Source organism: Rhipicephalus microplus, chromosome 10, assembly GCF_043290135.1.
Source record: "Rhipicephalus microplus isolate Deutch F79 chromosome 10, USDA_Rmic, whole genome shotgun sequence".
In the NCBI taxonomy this organism is placed as follows: Eukaryota; Metazoa; Arthropoda; class Arachnida; order Ixodida; family Ixodidae; genus Rhipicephalus; species Rhipicephalus microplus.
In genome coordinates, this window is record NC_134709.1 from 63,410,805 (window position 1) to 63,428,116 (window position 17,312).

The 17,312-nt window shown below is 45.4% G+C and overlaps 1 protein-coding gene and 1 long non-coding RNA gene across 3 annotated transcripts in view; both read right to left on the reverse strand.

Moving 5' to 3' along the window:
- The window catches only part of LOC142774428 (uncharacterized), a 55,087-nt gene extending 45,164 nt beyond the window's left edge, over nucleotides 1-9,923 (reverse strand). Inside the window, exon 1 of one of the 2 annotated variants that reach the window (XR_012886393.1) lies at nucleotides 9,785-9,923. This is a non-coding gene — a long non-coding RNA (uncharacterized LOC142774428). Of the gene's footprint in view, nucleotides 1-1,249; nucleotides 1,389-9,784 lie in introns of those variants that run through there. The other variant, XR_012886394.1, reaches the window with a different exon arrangement.
- Nucleotides 5,646-6,759, reverse strand: LOC119180930 (beta-1,3-galactosyltransferase 5). The gene has a single exon (XM_037432071.2). The coding sequence runs from the start codon at nucleotides 6,630-6,632 to the stop codon at nucleotides 5,655-5,657; it is 978 nt and encodes a 325-aa protein (XP_037287968.2). The 5' UTR covers nucleotides 6,633-6,759; the 3' UTR covers nucleotides 5,646-5,654.
- Nucleotides 9,924-17,312: the final 7,389 nt, after the last annotated feature.

The following is a 17,312-nucleotide window of genomic DNA, read 5'->3' on the forward strand; positions in this document are numbered from 1 at the left end:
CTTCCGGGAAGAGACAATTGTCGAGGGCATTGCACTGAAGCATAAGTCCATATTCCTTCGTGAGCAGTGCTCACTACACAATGAATGGGGAACACTCTAAAACGATGCGTTCTGTATATAGTGCCTCACAGGATCAATGTAGCGGCATAAACCCCACTGCCGTCTCCTTTACCTTTTTAAGAAACCATCGTTTGGTGCATAGAAATGTGTATGGGCGCAAACATTCCAATGTGCAAGCACGCAGGACACCGTTGAAACAGAGAAGATAGAGGTGTTTCCTTCGGTAGGCTAACAAATTTCTATGTCTTGCGAGTCTTTCAGATATGTTTTACTAAACGCTCTTTGTTAAGCTTTGAGGTGTTAGTATAGCAGCCGCCTCTTATAACCACAAAGAGCCATGTTACAGCAAATTTGCGTTTGACAATTGTTTTCTGATAGATCCAAGAGACTTCCGAGGCACATAACCAATTGTTGAGCTAACTGTTGCATTCATGTTTAGTTCACTAGGTGTCGATAGTGGGATTAAGCAATTGTTTGTGGCGCATACCTACTTATAATACACCGCAGAGTTACCATGAATCCTGGAAATGAAAGGCTCGGCGAGAAAGGCTTTGCTGTAAAAAATAAATAGGATCAGCTATCTGTAATTTAACCACTCTCTGCTGACAAGTTGTGATATGTGCATGTAGCTAGCTAGCTACATGCACATCTAGCTAGCTAGCTAGCTAGCTAGCCATCTAGCTAGCTAGGAGGACATAGGTCCTCCTATCGAAAGGTCGGCCAGCCTGTCTGAGGCACTTTTACTGTTCACCCTGACTATCCCACTGCTTTTACGTAGGTAAGACGAGCGAATGACGCTGGACAAGCACTAGTTTCAACTAAAATTTTATTGGAAGGGAACAGCAAATATTCAGGTGTAGCCTCCAGAAAGAAAAAAAAACAGCATGAAAACAAGACAAAAATGAAAGAACAATAAAAAAGATCATGCTATCACTTTGCATAATTCATTCAATGGGGTAGTAAATGTAGGGTAACATTTCACCTCCATAAAAATGCCACCGCCGCTGCCGATATCGAACCCGCGACCTTTGGGCCAGCAGCTGAGCGTTGTAATTGCGACACCACCGAGGTGGGCTAGCCGGCTGAGCCTGAATCGTTTACCTGCGCTCCATGCGTATTCCTGTTTAGTGAAGTACCATCTGAACGTGCTACTTGTTTCTATGCAGCAAGCGAAAATGTGAACACGTACCTGTTGAACTGAGGTGTGCGAAACGGCCAAATATATATTCTGCTAAATTCTTTTCGGGAGCCACTCCCATCACCGTCTGAGGCTGGAATGGTTAAAAGTCTTCGTTAACAGATTCTGTGACAAGCATTGCCTATCCATCGCCGCGTTCTCTATCCACGATTTACGTTGGGGTGGAACCTGCAACAATTGCTCTGAATAATAACCTATGACCTTTGAGATGCAGCAGCGAAAACGACCACCTGCACTTTCCTCGTTGTCTTTGAAGTCAATACGCAGCCAAAATACGGTCACTCCACAGCCTGAACCATTAAAAAACTAATGCGTCCTCTCACGTGCAATATCTAGTTGTAACGGAAGCCTTGCTTATGAGTTTGTGAAACGAATACAGAAAAAAGTATTCAGACATGTCTCATGAACAGTTCGAGGAAACAGTGAATGATGATTCCTGCTGAGGTGATGAGACATCAACGCTCGTGATAACATTTGTAACACGTAGAGGTCTCCTATCATATCAACTAAAATGCTGTGTCTGGGCCGAGATAGACAACGAGCCAGAGACTCGACTACGGCAAGCTCAGTTCTCATGACGTGATTGTAATACACCGATATGGAAGCGAAAATTACAAGAAAGAAAGTGCAGGCAACAACATTGTTATAGCTTACGTATTTTGGTACTTAAAATAACACAAGGGAAAGTAGCCTGTGTGCTTCACTCGTTCGAAAATGTTCGATCTCTACCACGGGACACTGCTCGACGAGGCATTAAATTCGGAGGTGCATGGGTAAGTACTTATCGCAGGAAATCTGCTGTGCTGCACCAACTAGGTGGAATCCTCGTCATTTGATTTCCTCTCGAACATCACGATGGTATCTGGAGGTGAATGCGAGCATGAACGCGCAGGCGCTGCAGGTGATGACTGCAGTCAACCAGTTAAGCTGTGCTAGCTTCTCCGTTGCTTTTGTAATCAACTGACGGCAGCACGCCGTCGTACTTTGCAGACCAAGCAGCTCTCATTGGTCGATATATGCTTCACCTGTTGCTGAAACGCATCCAGCCAGCCCCATTATATTCTCATGTATGCCTACAATCTCCAAACAACCAACGATGGAGGAAAAAAAAAAAACAAAGTATTCAAGTACTATCAGTGATAAGCGTAAACTTCACCACTGTGGTCTTGTACCCAGGTATGGAGTTGCAGCAGCAGAGAAGTAAATCTTGACGCTGATTGGACAGCGTGAGCCCAACGCTCACAGCACCACCAAACTAGGACTCCGCTCGCCTTTTACCTGACATGGCTCCCACGATGTCAACCTTTGCGAGCCAGTGGTGTTTACACTGGCAGCACACAACGCAGTTCTTGGGTGACATGGTCTCCAAAAAGAGGAACGTGAAGGTCAAACAATCGCGCAGCGCACGTCTACATGTTGTAAAACGTGTATATGACGCTCGCTGTTTACCGGAGCAACGCTGGACACAAAGATGTCTGGCAGTATAACGACGTCGCTCAAACCTGTCGTATCGGAGCACCAGCATTAGAGGACGTGACTTTGGCGATCACGTGAGTATTATCAAAACATCACATGCAGATTATTCGCGCTAGGAGGCGTTCTTTTTACGTAGTTATCACATTGAGGCATGTAAACCACAGTAGCTTGTTTGTCACCAAAGCCGCCATCGCGCAGTGCCAGCATGTTCACGAGCTGCGTTCATGCCGTCACGTGGAAAATTAATAAATATTGCTGATTGGCTTGTCTTCACTAGTTCCAATGAAACAATGCTACACAGAACGGACACAGAAAGCCAGGAACTCGTCCGTCTGAGTCCCTGTATTAGCATATTTATATTGGTGTAATGCAAATCACCGTGAACGCAGAAAGCTTATACCCCTGTCACACGTAGCAAGTTGAGTGTAGTTTGAGCGAGTGTACTTACGCTCATGGGGTGTCATTTTGGCGGTTCGCTGCTACACGAGGAAGCGAAAAGTACTTTGGAAACGATGGCAGTGGCGATTGACGGATTTGTTGCACAACGTATATTTGATATTTTTGCGCCTGTTTCTCATCTTCGGACCACGTTGTCTTTGTGGAAGTAGCACCTGTGTCACATGCCATCTTTAATAAATAGAGAACAACTCACCTACACATATGCAACTGTACCTGGAAGCAAACAGTTAACGTGACGGACGCAGCCAACGCTGTGCATGTGCTGCCGCATCTCCCTAGTGGACGTGGCCGCAAACAGCCAGACGGTGACAATAGCGAGGTACACTTAGCCACGAGTGTACTTAGCCGCGAGTGTAGATGCATCATTGATGCATCTACCGGTTTGGCCTATATAGCTGTGATAGGCTGAACTAACACAAAAATAACGTGGCCAAGGCACAGCCTGAGAGTTTTCTTGCAATTCACTGCAAATAATGCGGGTGCCAACCCATCTTTAATCGCACCAGCATAATCGGAAGAAGCGCTAACCGAATAACAAGGCTCATTAGAGAAGCGAAATTCATTGCCAAGTTTGAGGACGCATGTATAAGCAAGCCATAAGTAGCATGTGTAAGTATCATTACCATTGAAAGAATCCCATTATTTGGATGTCGCATGAGTTGCAATAGATCACAATTTTCTGGTTCTAGCACGTGGTTGCGACGGGCTATGTTTGGGTATAAGTATTACTGTTTCTCGGATTAAACCGCATTGTTGAAAGTTAGTGTCGTGTATGTGTTCTGTGTCTTCTTCTCTGTCCCGCCCTGGATGCGCTATTCCTTGAACAACATGAATAACCAACAAGCCCGCCATGCAACCTTAGTTGCATACGTAAATTTAAATGAACGTCAGAGAACCCCATGGGTGGTCGAAATAATTCCGGAGTTAAGAACTACAGTACAATTTACAAACATATTTCGGTGTTTGCGCGCAGAAGCCCAGATTTTCCGTTCTATACACTTAGATTGTTAAAGTTAAGTTGATTCGTTCCTTAGCAGTTCTTGCGTCCGACGGGCTTCGATGGATTGCCAGGATTTCAGCACATGGGTGACTGCTAATTATAGTCTATGACATTTGATGTTTCCTATACAAATGCTTTCGATAGTGGAGGTCATAGATAGATTTATTATAGCTGTCGTGCAGTACTAATAGTTCGTAAACGGATAATTCGAAATTAGTTTAAAATCATCGACCCAGCATAATAATGATTGATATGTGAGATTGAGCGTCCCAAATCCATCATATAACAACCTAGCACATTTCCAAGTGAAGTTTGGCTGTCGAAGGGTCACGGCGCAAAGGAAGGTCATACACTAGCCTGTGTTACTATAAAATATTTTTTTAAAAGTACTTCGAACCTAACATGACACCAAAGCCATGAAAGGAGGTTGCAGCATGCACAACAGTACGAAACAGAATTAATTTACAAACGCTAACAAAACACCATATAATTTCGGCTTAAACAACGATGCATGCAATGTGCAAAAGAATATTGATTGTTGTACACTACTAAATAAGCAACTATATATAAAGTTTTAAAAAACGGGTGGATCCCACGAGTTGTCTGAATCGATTTCATGCGAGGAAGTCGGTGAGTAGTAGCCTGAGCTGTGCGTCAAGCATTACAAGGTAGATAGACATGATCGTGTAAAGTGAGCAGTTGTGCTCATGTGCACACATTGAGTAGTTCTTCGCATGGTCTTACTAGGCCCGTAGAGTACAAATAAATCATTCCAGGAACAATAAAAATCAAAGGAAAAACAGTTTACAACAAGTTGCACGATATTAAATGAGACTCAAGGTGTCTAGCTTTTTTGTCAAGGTGTTCTACTTCTGCCGATCTAATACAAGCTCCTCCCTTCTTGCGCATTATGTGTGCCCTTGGTAAATTATCAGCGTGTGTTATTATGCCATTTGTAGCACTTAAAATAGCAACATATAACCTCATTTTAGTTCACGTAGTTTGTTTTCAACATGCCTATGTGGTCGTTACGCTGCCCCTGGTTGCAGTTTCTTTTAGACGTGTCATTTGATTACGAACATTTTTTATACTTTGGTTATTGGCTTTTGTTGACTTATGATTTCCTGGTTCAAGCAGTTTTTAATCAGTGTTGTACCAACGGCCAAGCCATGGTCTTTTTTGTTGTTTTTGGTTGTAATTACAATGCCATAAAATTTTCGTTTCCGAGCTTCATGTAAACATTAATCAAAACTGATGGTGAAACCAATCGTGAAGGTCAGTCCATATAAAATGTCTTGTATTGCGCTTTTTTTTTGTCGCAATTGTTCAGCTGCCTGTATTTTCTCTGCCTTTCCCCAAAGAAAAAGTTTGATTCTTCATGCAAAGTCTCATTTCGGAGTTTGCCACAGTGTTAGTGAACCAGTTAGCCCTCCTAAGAACGACAATAACTGGTACGGATTCCTAGGACACCATCTGGTGCTGATTTATTCCCACGCAAAGTGTAAAGTTCAAGCGGTCAACTGCAAACTTCCATTGTTCTCTCAGGGCTCTTGGGCTCCAGCCATGCGATGTCACAACTATCGGGATCGAGCATGGCTGGTAGTACCAGATGTGTTCGTTCGAGAAGCCATTCAAATGCAAACGTCTTACTTGTGCCCTCTCAGCTACAATGGCGGTCAAATAGATGTCTTCCAGAGGAAAGAAGCACTCGTCGTGGATAACGTCATCCAGGGCTGAAATGGCGTCGCCCGAAATCAGATAGCCTGTGCCAGAGAGGAAGTCTGGATATGTATCTGGCGCGTATTCCTCTTCAGACACATACCACTTGGAAGATACGTTGCGATTGGGTCCGTGATGACGGTACAAGTAGCCCCACATTGAGTGCTTGATTCCTTCCAAACCTTTCAAGATGACGGCAAAGTCCCACACACTGAGGATCATGTCGTCATCGATCTTGAGCACGAATTCAGCCTTTGAGCACTTTGCTCGAGTCCAACGAATCATCATCGCGGTCTTGTAGGTGAGATTCTCGTAGCTCTCGATGAAGTCCCCCTGGACGACGTCACCGTAAATATCGTTTTCTGCCAGCACTTTTCTTTGTACTTCCTGGTCCAGTGTCGCCCCCAACAGGAAGACTACGACGAAGCCCATTTTGAGGGCCGTGCTTCCCCATGTGTCGCGTATCGCCATTCGATTCTGGAAGTGATCTGCACTCGAAGTGACGCTGATGAGTACGGTGGTCTGGTTGGTGGTTGGGTCACAATGCCTCCAGGTTTGCGTGACGTATTCAAACTTTACCGCCTTACTCGTGGCTCCACATCTCGTCGATGAAGAGCGAAGCCCAACATGATAGACAGAAAACTGAACACCCACGGTGAGCAGAAGAAATGATAGCACTGGTATAGAACGTTTTTGCATTAGAATAACTGAAGCTTTCATGACGAGATGAAGGCATCGTCAAGACGAGTGGCGAAAAAGGTTCATAAAATGCATTCGTGAGTGTGACTCAGCTGTTTCGCTGGCGTTTCGTACGAACCTTGACCTCTCCAATACATTGTTTGAAGCAAGAGAACATTGGTTACCCACCATCTGTCAAATGTTCTACGACTGTACTGCGCAGTTAGGCCTTTAACGAAAGCAGCTGCGGATTGCTTTAGTCGTGCCGTGTCAAGCCCTAGTTTGCGGCAAACATTTCATTCGGAGAATTCAGAAGAGCTCTGATGGAAGAAAACACCTGTTTTTCGTGGAATTTGCTTGCAATGTTCTTCCTCAGAATCCAAACGGTGCCATGCCTCTCATGCAGTGCCATTATTTCTCTGAAAATCGTTGGATATTCTGAGAGAAAGAAGTTACGTGCTACGTTCGGGAACAGATGGTGGAGCCCATTGTATCCTATATTGTTCTACAATACTACCACAATATATTATACATGAGATAAAAATTCGGTTGGACTTTGGGTGGAGGGGGGGGGGCGTGTGTGGGAAGGGGGCTAGGCCTACTGCTTCCGTAGCTATAGGTCTACTGCTCAGTGCAACAAGATGTCTAGTGAATCACAAATACATCATCTTGCCTGTTCCTGTAAATGTGATTTAATAACGCAGGTTGTTCGTCCTTTATTTATACATGCGAGGGTTTAGAAAAAAGATAACACTGATGGTTTGGTTGGAATAGATTGCATATATGTGATCCTTGAGTTCAATTTTTCGAAGCGGCTGGTATTACTATTAGAGCGAACATTACTAACAATGTCGACTAACTGACTGACTGGCTGACTGGCTGACTGACTGGCTGACTGACTGGCTGACTGACTGGCTGACTGACTGGCTGACTGACTGGCTGACTGACTGGCTGACTGACTCGCTGACTGGCTGACTGACTGGATGACTGACTGGATGACTGACTGGCTGACTGGCTGACTGACTGGCTGACTGACTGGCTGGCTGACTGACTGGCTGGCTGACTGACTGGCTGGCTGACTGGCTGGCTGGCTGGCTGGCTGACTGGCTGGCTGACTGGCTGGCTGGCTGGCTGGCTGACTGACTGGCTGGCTGACTGACTGGCTGACTGGCTGACTGACTGACTGACTGACTGACTGACTGGTCTGACTGACTGGTCTGGCTGACTGACTGGTCTGACTGACTGACTGGTCTGACTGACTGGTCTGACTGACTGGTCTGACTGACTGACTGGTCTGACTGACTGGTCTGACTGACTGACTGGTCTGACTGACTGACTGGTCTGACTGACTGACTGACTGGTCTGACTGACTGACTGACTGGTCTGACTGACTGACTGGTCTGACTGACTGACTGACTGACTGATTGGTCAGACTGACTGACTGACTGACTGATTGGTCAGACTGACTGACTGACTGACTGATTGGTCAGACTAACTGACTGGTCAGACTGACTGACTGACTCACTGACTAAACTAAAGGTTTGTAATATGATTTATTTACCTTGCGGTGGAGCACGGTAAACGTAGCAATGAAGCCATTAACCTGCGTGGCATATCGCCAAGGAAATAAGCCTGAGGAAAGCGCGGCTTTTGATGCATGCGTCATCATTTATTATTTGGTTTGTATACACAAAAAACAAGGTGACACAAAGGAAATACGGAGGTATCTGTCGACAACTGCCGCCTATAGGAAAACAACGTCTTCTTGCTCGTTCGAAAAGGGGAACATAGAAGAAAGGAACTTAGGAGGAGAGAAAAATACAGAGGAGAGAAAAAAACAAAGAAAACAAATACCGCATATGTAAATACAAATAACCACATGAAAAATGCCTTTAAATGTGAGGCAAATTCAGTTTTGCTTAAACAGGTGAGAAGTGATCGATGGGCCTGATCACGCCTAGTAACACATCCTTCCGGGAAGAGACAATTGTCGAGGGCATTGCACTAAAGCATAAGTCCATATTCCTTCGTGAGCAGTGCTCACTACGCAATAAATGGGGAACACTATAAAACGATGCGTTCTGTATATAGTGCTTCACAGGATCAATGTAGCGGCATAAACCCCACTGCCGTCTCCTTTACCTTTTTAAGAAACCATCGTTTGGTGCATAGAAATGTGTATGGGCGCAAACATTCCAATGTGCAAGCACGCAGGACACCAATGAAACAGAGAAGATGGAGGTGTTTCCTTCGGTAGGCTAACAAATTTCTATGTCTTGCGAGTCTTTGAGATATGTTTTACTAAACGCTCTTTGTTAAGCTTTAGGTGTTAGTATAGCAGCCGCCTCTTATAACCACAAAGAGCCATGTTACAGCAAATTTGCGTTTGACAATTGTTTTCTGATAGATCCAAGAGACTTCCGTGGCACATAACCAATTGTTGAGCTAATTGTTGCATCCATGTTTAGTTCACTAGGTGTCGATAGTGGGATTAAGCAAATGTCTGTGGCGCATACCTACTTATAATACACCACAGAGTTACCATGAATCCTGGAAATGAAAGGCTCGGCGAGAAAGGCTGTGCTGTAAAAAATAAATAGGATCAGCTATCTGTAATTTAACCACTCTCTGCTGACAAGTTGTGATATGTGCATGTAGCTGGCTTGCTAGCTAGCTACATGCACATTTAGCTAGGTAGGAGGACATAGGTCCTCCTATCGAAAGGTCGGCCAGCCTGTCTGAGGCACTTCCACTGTTCACCCTGACTATCCCACTGCTTGCACGTACGTAAGACGAGCGAATGACGCTGGACAAGCGCTAGTTTCAACTAAAATGTTATTGGAAGGGAACAGCAAATATTCAGGTGTAGCCTGCAGAAAGAAAAAAAGCATGAAAACAAGACAAAAATAAATGAACAATAAAAAAGATCATGCGATCACTTTGCATAGTTTATTCAACGGGGTAGTAAATGTAGGGTAACATTTCACCTCCATAAAAATGCCACCGCCGCTGCCGAGGTCGAACCCGCGACCTTTGGGCCAGCAGCTGAGCGTTGTAATTGCGACACCACCGAGGCGGGCTAGCCGGCTGAGCCTGAATTGTTTACTTGCGCTCCATGCGTATTCCTGTTTAGTGAAGTACCATCTGAACGTGCTACTTGTTTCTAAGCAGCAAGCGAAAATGTGAACACGTACCTGTTGAACGGAGGTGTGCGAAACGGCCAAATATATATTCTGCTAAATTCTTTTCGGGAGCCACTCCCATCACCGTCTGAGGCTGGAATGGTTAAAAGTCTTCGTTAACAGATTCTGTGACAAGCATTGCCTATCCATCGCCGCGTTCTCTATCCACGATTTACGTTGGGGTGGAACCTGCAACAATTGCTCTGAATAATAACCTATGACCTTTGAGATGCAGCAGCGAAAACGACCACCTGCACTTTGCTCATTGTCTTTGAAGTCAATACGCAGCCACAATACGGTCACTCCACAGCCTGAACCATTAAAAAAAAAAAAAAACTAATGCGTCCTCTCACGTGCAATATCTAGTTGTAACGGAAGCCTTGCTTACGAGTCCTTGAAACGAATACAGAAAAAAGTATTCAGACATGTCTTATGAACAGTTCGAGGAAACAGTGAATGATGATTCCTCCTGAGGTGATGAGACATACGCTCGTGATAACATTTGTAACACGCAGAGGTCTCCTATCATATCAACTAAAATGCTGTGTCTGGGCCAAGATAGACAACGAGCCAGAGACTCGACTACGGCAAGCTCAGTTTTCATGGAGCGAGTGTAATACACCGATATGAAAGCGAAAATTACAAGAAAGAAAGCGAGGGCAACAACATTGTTATAGCTTACGTATTTTGGTACTTAAAATAAAACAAGGGGAAGTAGCCTGTGTGCTTCACTCGTTCTAAAATGTTCGGTCTCTACAACGGGACACTGCTCGACGAGGCATTAAATTCGGAGGTGCATGGGTAAGTACTTATCGCAGGAAATCTGCTGTGCTGCACCAACTAGGTGGAATCCTCGTCATTTGATTTCCTCTCGAACATCGCGATGGTATCTGGAGGTGAATGCGAGCATGAACGCGCAGGCGCTGCAGGTGATGACTGCAGTCAACCAGTTAAGCTGTGCTAGCTTCTCCGTTGCTTTTGTAATCAACTGACGGCAGCACGCCGTCGTACTTTGCAGACGAAGCAGCTCTCATTGGTTGATATATGCTTCACCTGTTGCCGAAACGCATCCAGCCAGCCCCAATATATTCTCATGTACGCCTACAATCTCCAAACAACCAACGATGGAGAAAAAAAAAACAAAGTATTCAAGTACTATCAGTGATAAGCGTAAACTTCACCACTGTGGTCTTGTCCCTAGGTACGGAGTTGCAGCAGCAGAGAAGTAAATCTTGACGCTGATTGGACAGCGTGAGCCCGACGCTCATAGCACCACCAAACTAGGACTCCGCTCGCCTTTCACCTGACATGGCTCCCACGATGTCAACCTTTGCGAGCCAGTGGTGTTTACACTGGCAGCACACAACGCAGTTCTTGGGTGACATGGTCTCCAAAAAGAGGAACGTGAAGGTCAAACAATCGCGCAGCGCACGTCTACATGTTGTAAAACGTGGATATGACGCTCGCTGTTTACCGGAGCAACGCTGGACACAAAGATGTCTGGCAGTATAACGACGTCGCTGAAACCTGTCGTATCGGAGCACCAGCATTAGAGGACGTGACTTTGGCGATCACGTAAGTATTATCAAAGCATCACATGCGCATTATTCGCGCTAGGAGGCGTTCTTTCCACGTCGTTATCACATTGAGATATGTAAACCACAGCAGCTTGTTTGTCACCAAAGCCGCCATCGCGCAGTGCCAGCATGTTCACAAGCTGGATTCATGACGTCACGTGGAAAATACTAAATATTGCTGATTGGCTTGTCTTAACTAGTCCCAATGAAACAATGCTACATAAAACGGACGCAGGAAGCCAGGAACTTGTCCGCCCGAGTCCCTGTATTAGCATATTTATATTGGTGTAATGCAAATCACCGTGAACGCAGAAAACTTATACCCCTGTCACACGTAGCAACTTAAGTGTACTTTGAGCGAGTGTACTTACGCTCACGAGGTGTCATTTTGGCGGTTCGCTGCTACACGAGGAAGCGAAGTGTACTTTGGAAACGATGGCAGTGGCGATTGACGGATTTGTAGCACAACGTATGTGATATTTTTGCGCCTGTTTCTCATCTTCGGACCACGTTGTCTTTGTGGAAGTAGCACCTGTGTCACATGCCATCTTTAATAAATAGAGAACAACTCACCTACACATATGCAACTGTACCTGGAAGCAAACAGTTAACGTGACGGACGCAGCCAACGCTGTGCATGTGCTGCCGCATCTCCCTAGTGGACGTGGCCGCAAACAGCCAGACGGTGACAACAGCGAGGTACACTTAGCCGCGAGTGTACTTAGCTGCGAGTGTAGATGCATCATTGATGCATCTACCGGTTTGGCCTATATAGCTGTGATAGGCTGAACTAACACAAGAATAACGTGGCCAAGGCACAGCCTGAGGGTTTTCTTGCAATTCACTGCAAATAATGCGGATGCCAACCCATCTTTAATCGCACCAGCATAATCGGAAGAAGCACTAACCGAATAACAAGGCTCATTATAGATGCGAAATTCATTGCCAAGTTTGGGGACGCATGTATAAGCAAGCCATCGGTATCATTACCATTGAAAGAATTGCATTATTTGGATGTCGCATGAGTTGCAATAGATCACAATTTTCTGGTTCTAGCACGTGGTTGCGACGCGCCATGTTTGGGTATAAGTATTGCTGTTTCTCGGATTAAACCGCATTGTTGAAAGTTAGTGCCGTGTATGTGTTCTGTGTCTTCTTCTCTGTCCCGCCCTAGATGCGCTATTCCTTGAACAACATGAATAATCAACAAGCCCGCCATGCAACCTTAGTTGCATACGTAAATTTAAATGAACGTCAGAGAACCTCATGGGTGGTCGAAATAATTCCGGAGTTTAGAACTACAGCACAATTTACAAACATATTTCGGTGTTCGCGCGCAGAAGCCCAGATTTTCCGTTCTATACACTTAGATTGTTAAAATTAAGTTGATTCGTTCCTTAGCAGTTCTTGCGTCCGACGGGCTTCGATGGATTGCCAGGCTTTCAGCACATGGGTGACTGCTAATCATAGTCTATGACTTTTGATGTTTCCTATACGAATGCTTTCGATCGTGGAGGTCATAGATAGCTTTATTATAGCTGTCGTGCAGTACTAATAGTTCGTAAACGGATAATTCGAAATTAGTTTGAAATCATCGACCCAGCATATTAATAATTGATATGTGGCGTTGAGCGTCCCAAATCCACCATATAACAACCTAGCACATTTCTAAATGATGTTTGGCTGTCGAAGGGTCATGGCGCAAAGGAAGGTCATACACTAGCCTGTGTTACTATAAAACATTTTATTAAATGTACTGCGAACTTAACATGACACCAAAGCCATGAAAGAAGGTTGCGGCATGCACAACAGTAAGAAACAGAATTCATTTACAAACGCTAACAAAACTTCATATAATTTCGGCTTAAACAACGATGCATGCAATGTGCAAAAGAATATTGATTGTTGTACACTACTAAATGAGCAACTATATATAAAGTTATAAAAAAATGGGCGGATCCCACGAGTTGTCTGAATCTACTTCATGCTAGGAAGTCGGTGAGTAGTAGCCTGAGCTGTGCGTCAAGCATTACAAGGTAGATAGAGATGATCGTGTAAAGTCTCATGTGCACACATTGAGTAGTTCTTCGCATGGTCTTACTAGGCCCGTAGAGTACAATTAAATCATTCCAGAAACAATAAAAATCAAAGGAAAAACAGTTGACAACAAGTTGCATAATATTAAATGAGACTCAAGGTGTCTAGCGTTTTTGTCAAGGCGTTCTACTTATGCTGATCTAATACAAGCTCCTCCCTTCTTGCGCATTATGTGTGCCCTTGGTAAATTATCAGCATGTGTTATTATGCCATTTGTAGCACTGACTAACACATGCAAATTGAATACTCATTCATTGGAGAGTTTGCAGGGTCAGGCACTGCGTATCTGCCTAGGACTGCCCCGATGCGCTTCTACTTATGCCACAATAATGCTTGCCAAAGACCTTCGGGTCAGGACATATATAGTTGTGGATTGCCTCAGAGCGCACATTCGACATGCTAGCCGTGTCCCCGACCACCACTTGGCCCTTCTACCTTCCGGAAGACCACGTGCTACGTTTTCAGACGTCATAGCCAAGTACCTAAACAGCATTCCATCAGGATATACGCCAGCTGCGAGAACGGCTTGTCCTTTGTGGTGCCTCGACCAGCCGCAAGTACGTCTAGAAATTCCGGGAATCAAAAAGAAAAGCAGTCACTCCAGAGTAGCATTGAAGCAAGCAACACTGCTATTATTACATGAGTTGTACTTAGACCGAACGCAGATATACACTGATGGGTCCGTCTCGTCCAGCAGCTCATCAGGTGCCGCTGTAATTCCGGCTGCAGAAATGACAATCAAGTTTAAGTTGTCGCATATGACTACATCTACGGCATCAGAGCTTGCTGCTATAAGGGCTGCTTTACAATATCTCGTTCAAGAACGTCTAGGAAAATGGGTCATATTCTGTGATTCGAAGGCAGCGCTTCAGAGTTTGCAGTCTGCCATGCGTAGGAGGAGTCATGACCAACTGGTACAAGAAATAAGACATTGCCATCATGAAGCTCTAGCACGAGGGCACGATATTATATATCAATGGCTGCCTGGACATATCGGTATTACCGGAAATCAATTAGCCGATGATGCAGCCCGCTCAGCCCATGAAGAAACCCGTGTAGTCCCGATTCCTCTATCAAGGAATGATGCAGCAAGACAACTTTACCTGCTGGCTCGAGATCTCACACGCACGTTCTGGTCGTCTACCAGCTTCCAAAGGTGTCAATTTTATGAACTGGATCCTTCGCTCAAGCTAAAGCTACCATCACAACTTTCCCGCTCCGATGCGACACTGTTATGCCGCCTTTGGTTGGGTGTTGCATTTACAAAGGTGTACTCCTTTCGCATTGGTATGGCAGACACTCCTACATGCGACTACTGCGGAGCTGAAGAGACCATCGAACACGTCCTGTGCAACTGCGCTTGCTACGGCACACAGCGATGCCAGCTCGGGATGGTTTTGAATCGACTTGACCCCAGACCATTTTGTGTGCAGAAAATACTAGGACCTTGGGCATCTGCCTCAGTTGCGCAGAAAGCAAGTAAAGCACTGCTGCTTTACCTAAAGTCAACAAACCTGAGCGACCGCCTGTACACTGTGTGTGCTCCCCGAGTGTGCTCGTGATTGTGTGTACCTTCTCATCTTTCTGCAACCTCTTTTCTCCCCTTTATCCCTTCCCCAGTGTAGGGTAGCAAACCGGATGTGCGTCTAGTTAACCTCCCTGCCTTTCCTTGCATCTTTATCTCTCTATCTCTCTCTGTAGCACTTAAAAATAGCAACATTGAACCTCATTTCAGTTCACGTAGTTTGTTTTCAACATGCTTATGTGGTCGTTACGTTGCCCCTGGTTGCAGTTTCTTTTAGACGTGTCATTTGATTACAAACATTTTTTATACTTTGGTTCTTGGCTTTTGTTGACTTATGATTTCCTGGTTTAAGCAGTTTTTAATCAGTGTTGTACCAACGGCCATGCCATGGTCTTTTTTGTTGTTTTTGATTGTAATAACAATGCCATAAAATTTTCGTTTCCGAGCTTCATGTAAACATTAATCAAAACTGATGGTGAAACCAATCGTGAAGTTCAGTCAATATAAAGTGTCTTGTATTGCGCTTTTTTGTCGCCATTGTTCAGCTTCCTGTATTTTCTCTGCCTTTCCCCAAAGAAAAAGTTTGATTCTTCAAGCAAAGTCTCATTTCGGAGTTTGTCACAGTGTTAGTGAACCAGTTAGCCCTCTTAAGAACGACAATATCTGGTACTGATTCCTAGGACACCATCTGGTGCTTATTTATTCCCACGCAAAGTGTAAAGTTCAAGCGGTGTCACAGAACGAGCGCTAAAAAAGAGCGCGCCGCCAAATCCTTACGACAACGGGCGGCAGAAACGCCGCGAGGTAAAAAGAAAAAAAAAAGAAAGCAAACATCCAGGGCACCCGGGCGCGCGCTCTCCCCGCAGAAGCACGGCTTCACAGACGAACCTCCTCACCCCACATCGGCGGCCCAGCAAGGCCGCGATTTTTCTAGAACGAAGGAGGCGTGGTCAGACCGAGTGAATCATCCTCCGGGGAGGGCAGTCGAACCGTCTCGTGCCTCTCCCCAGCCTTCGCTGCGCGTCGCGCCGACGAAATGAGGAGAACGTTCTGGAAGGGGGCGCGGAACGTATTTAATCGAGCAGCCGAGACGAGAGAACAGGGGAAGACGGAAAGTTAGCGCCGGAGCTCGTAGGAATTCCGCCGTGTAGTCGGCGAAGGTTCTGCCCGTAGTGACAGAACAGGAGGAGACGGAAGTGAGCGCCAGAGTGCGTAGAGATTCCGCCGTGTAGTCGGCGAAGTTTTTGGTCCGTAGGGACGGCTCGAGCTACAGGCAAGAGCGTGGGTTTACCGCTATCGAGCGAAGACGCGGGCAACAGCTGCGTGTGTGAAGCCGACGGATTTCCGGCGAAGAAGTTTGAAGCTTGGAGAGTGGCCATTTGAGGACGCGAGGTTTCTGGAAGAGAAACTTCGAGAACTACGGAACGACAACAACGCTGGACTTTGAGTGAGTGATTCTCGGAAGAGTATCATTCAGACTTTTGTTCCAAGGACTTTGGCCTGAATAGGTTTTCTATCTCTTTAGTCCTTAAGTGTCTTGGTTGTTCAATGCATGCGACTGCATTGTAGTGCGTATTGTTGTCTGTGTCCGTTGTTTTGAGTGTGGCTGATTGTACTGTGTAGTACGTTGTCCGATTGGTGACGTATTGTATGTAACTATTGTGGAGTGTGCATTTTTGTGTATTATTTTCGATCTGCCGTTATTGAGAATATAATTTGTTTGTTTATCAACTCTCGGCTCTGTCTTGTTCTTTGGGCCACAGCCGGCGTCCGCTGGCGCACCAATAAGGACCACTTCTAAATTGTCCACGCTTTCGTGGTGCGGTTCGGGGGACCGATACATTGGCTCTTGGAATTAGCCCGGCGATTGCCTCCCTAATAAACGGGACAGGTGTGACAATTAATCTGGCGTCCGCGAAACAGGACCTTTTGGTGCACAGTGTGTCCAAAGTAGTGAGAAAGAGCCTCGAGTTGTTGATAGTGCTATCGGAACGATTTTGTGTGTTGTTCAGTGTTCTCGTTAACGAGTGCAGGGGAGTGTTCCGATAGACCGATTTAGGCAGATACTTTTTGCACGCGGCAAGGTTTTAATTGCGAGTTGCGAGACACAATGGATCTCGAAAAGTTAGTTGCGCTTGGTGAGAAGATGGGTCTTTCCGGCGCCGAACTACGGAAGTGGGTCACCCAGAGGGAAAAAGAAGAAAAAGAGAGGGTCAAAGAGGAAAAGGCAGCTGAGCTGGAAAGGGAAAAGTTGGCGGTCGAAAGAGCCAAAGCGGAAAAAGAAGCTGAGTTGGAGAGAGAGAGGTTGGCAGCTGAAAGGGCGAGAGAAGAAAGAGAAGCA

Excerpts from the sequence above, each read along its gene's own strand:
- LOC119180930 (XM_037432071.2), bottom strand. The coding sequence starts at position 6,632 with ATGAAAGCTTCAGTTATTCTAATGCAAAAACGTTCTATACCAGTGCTA.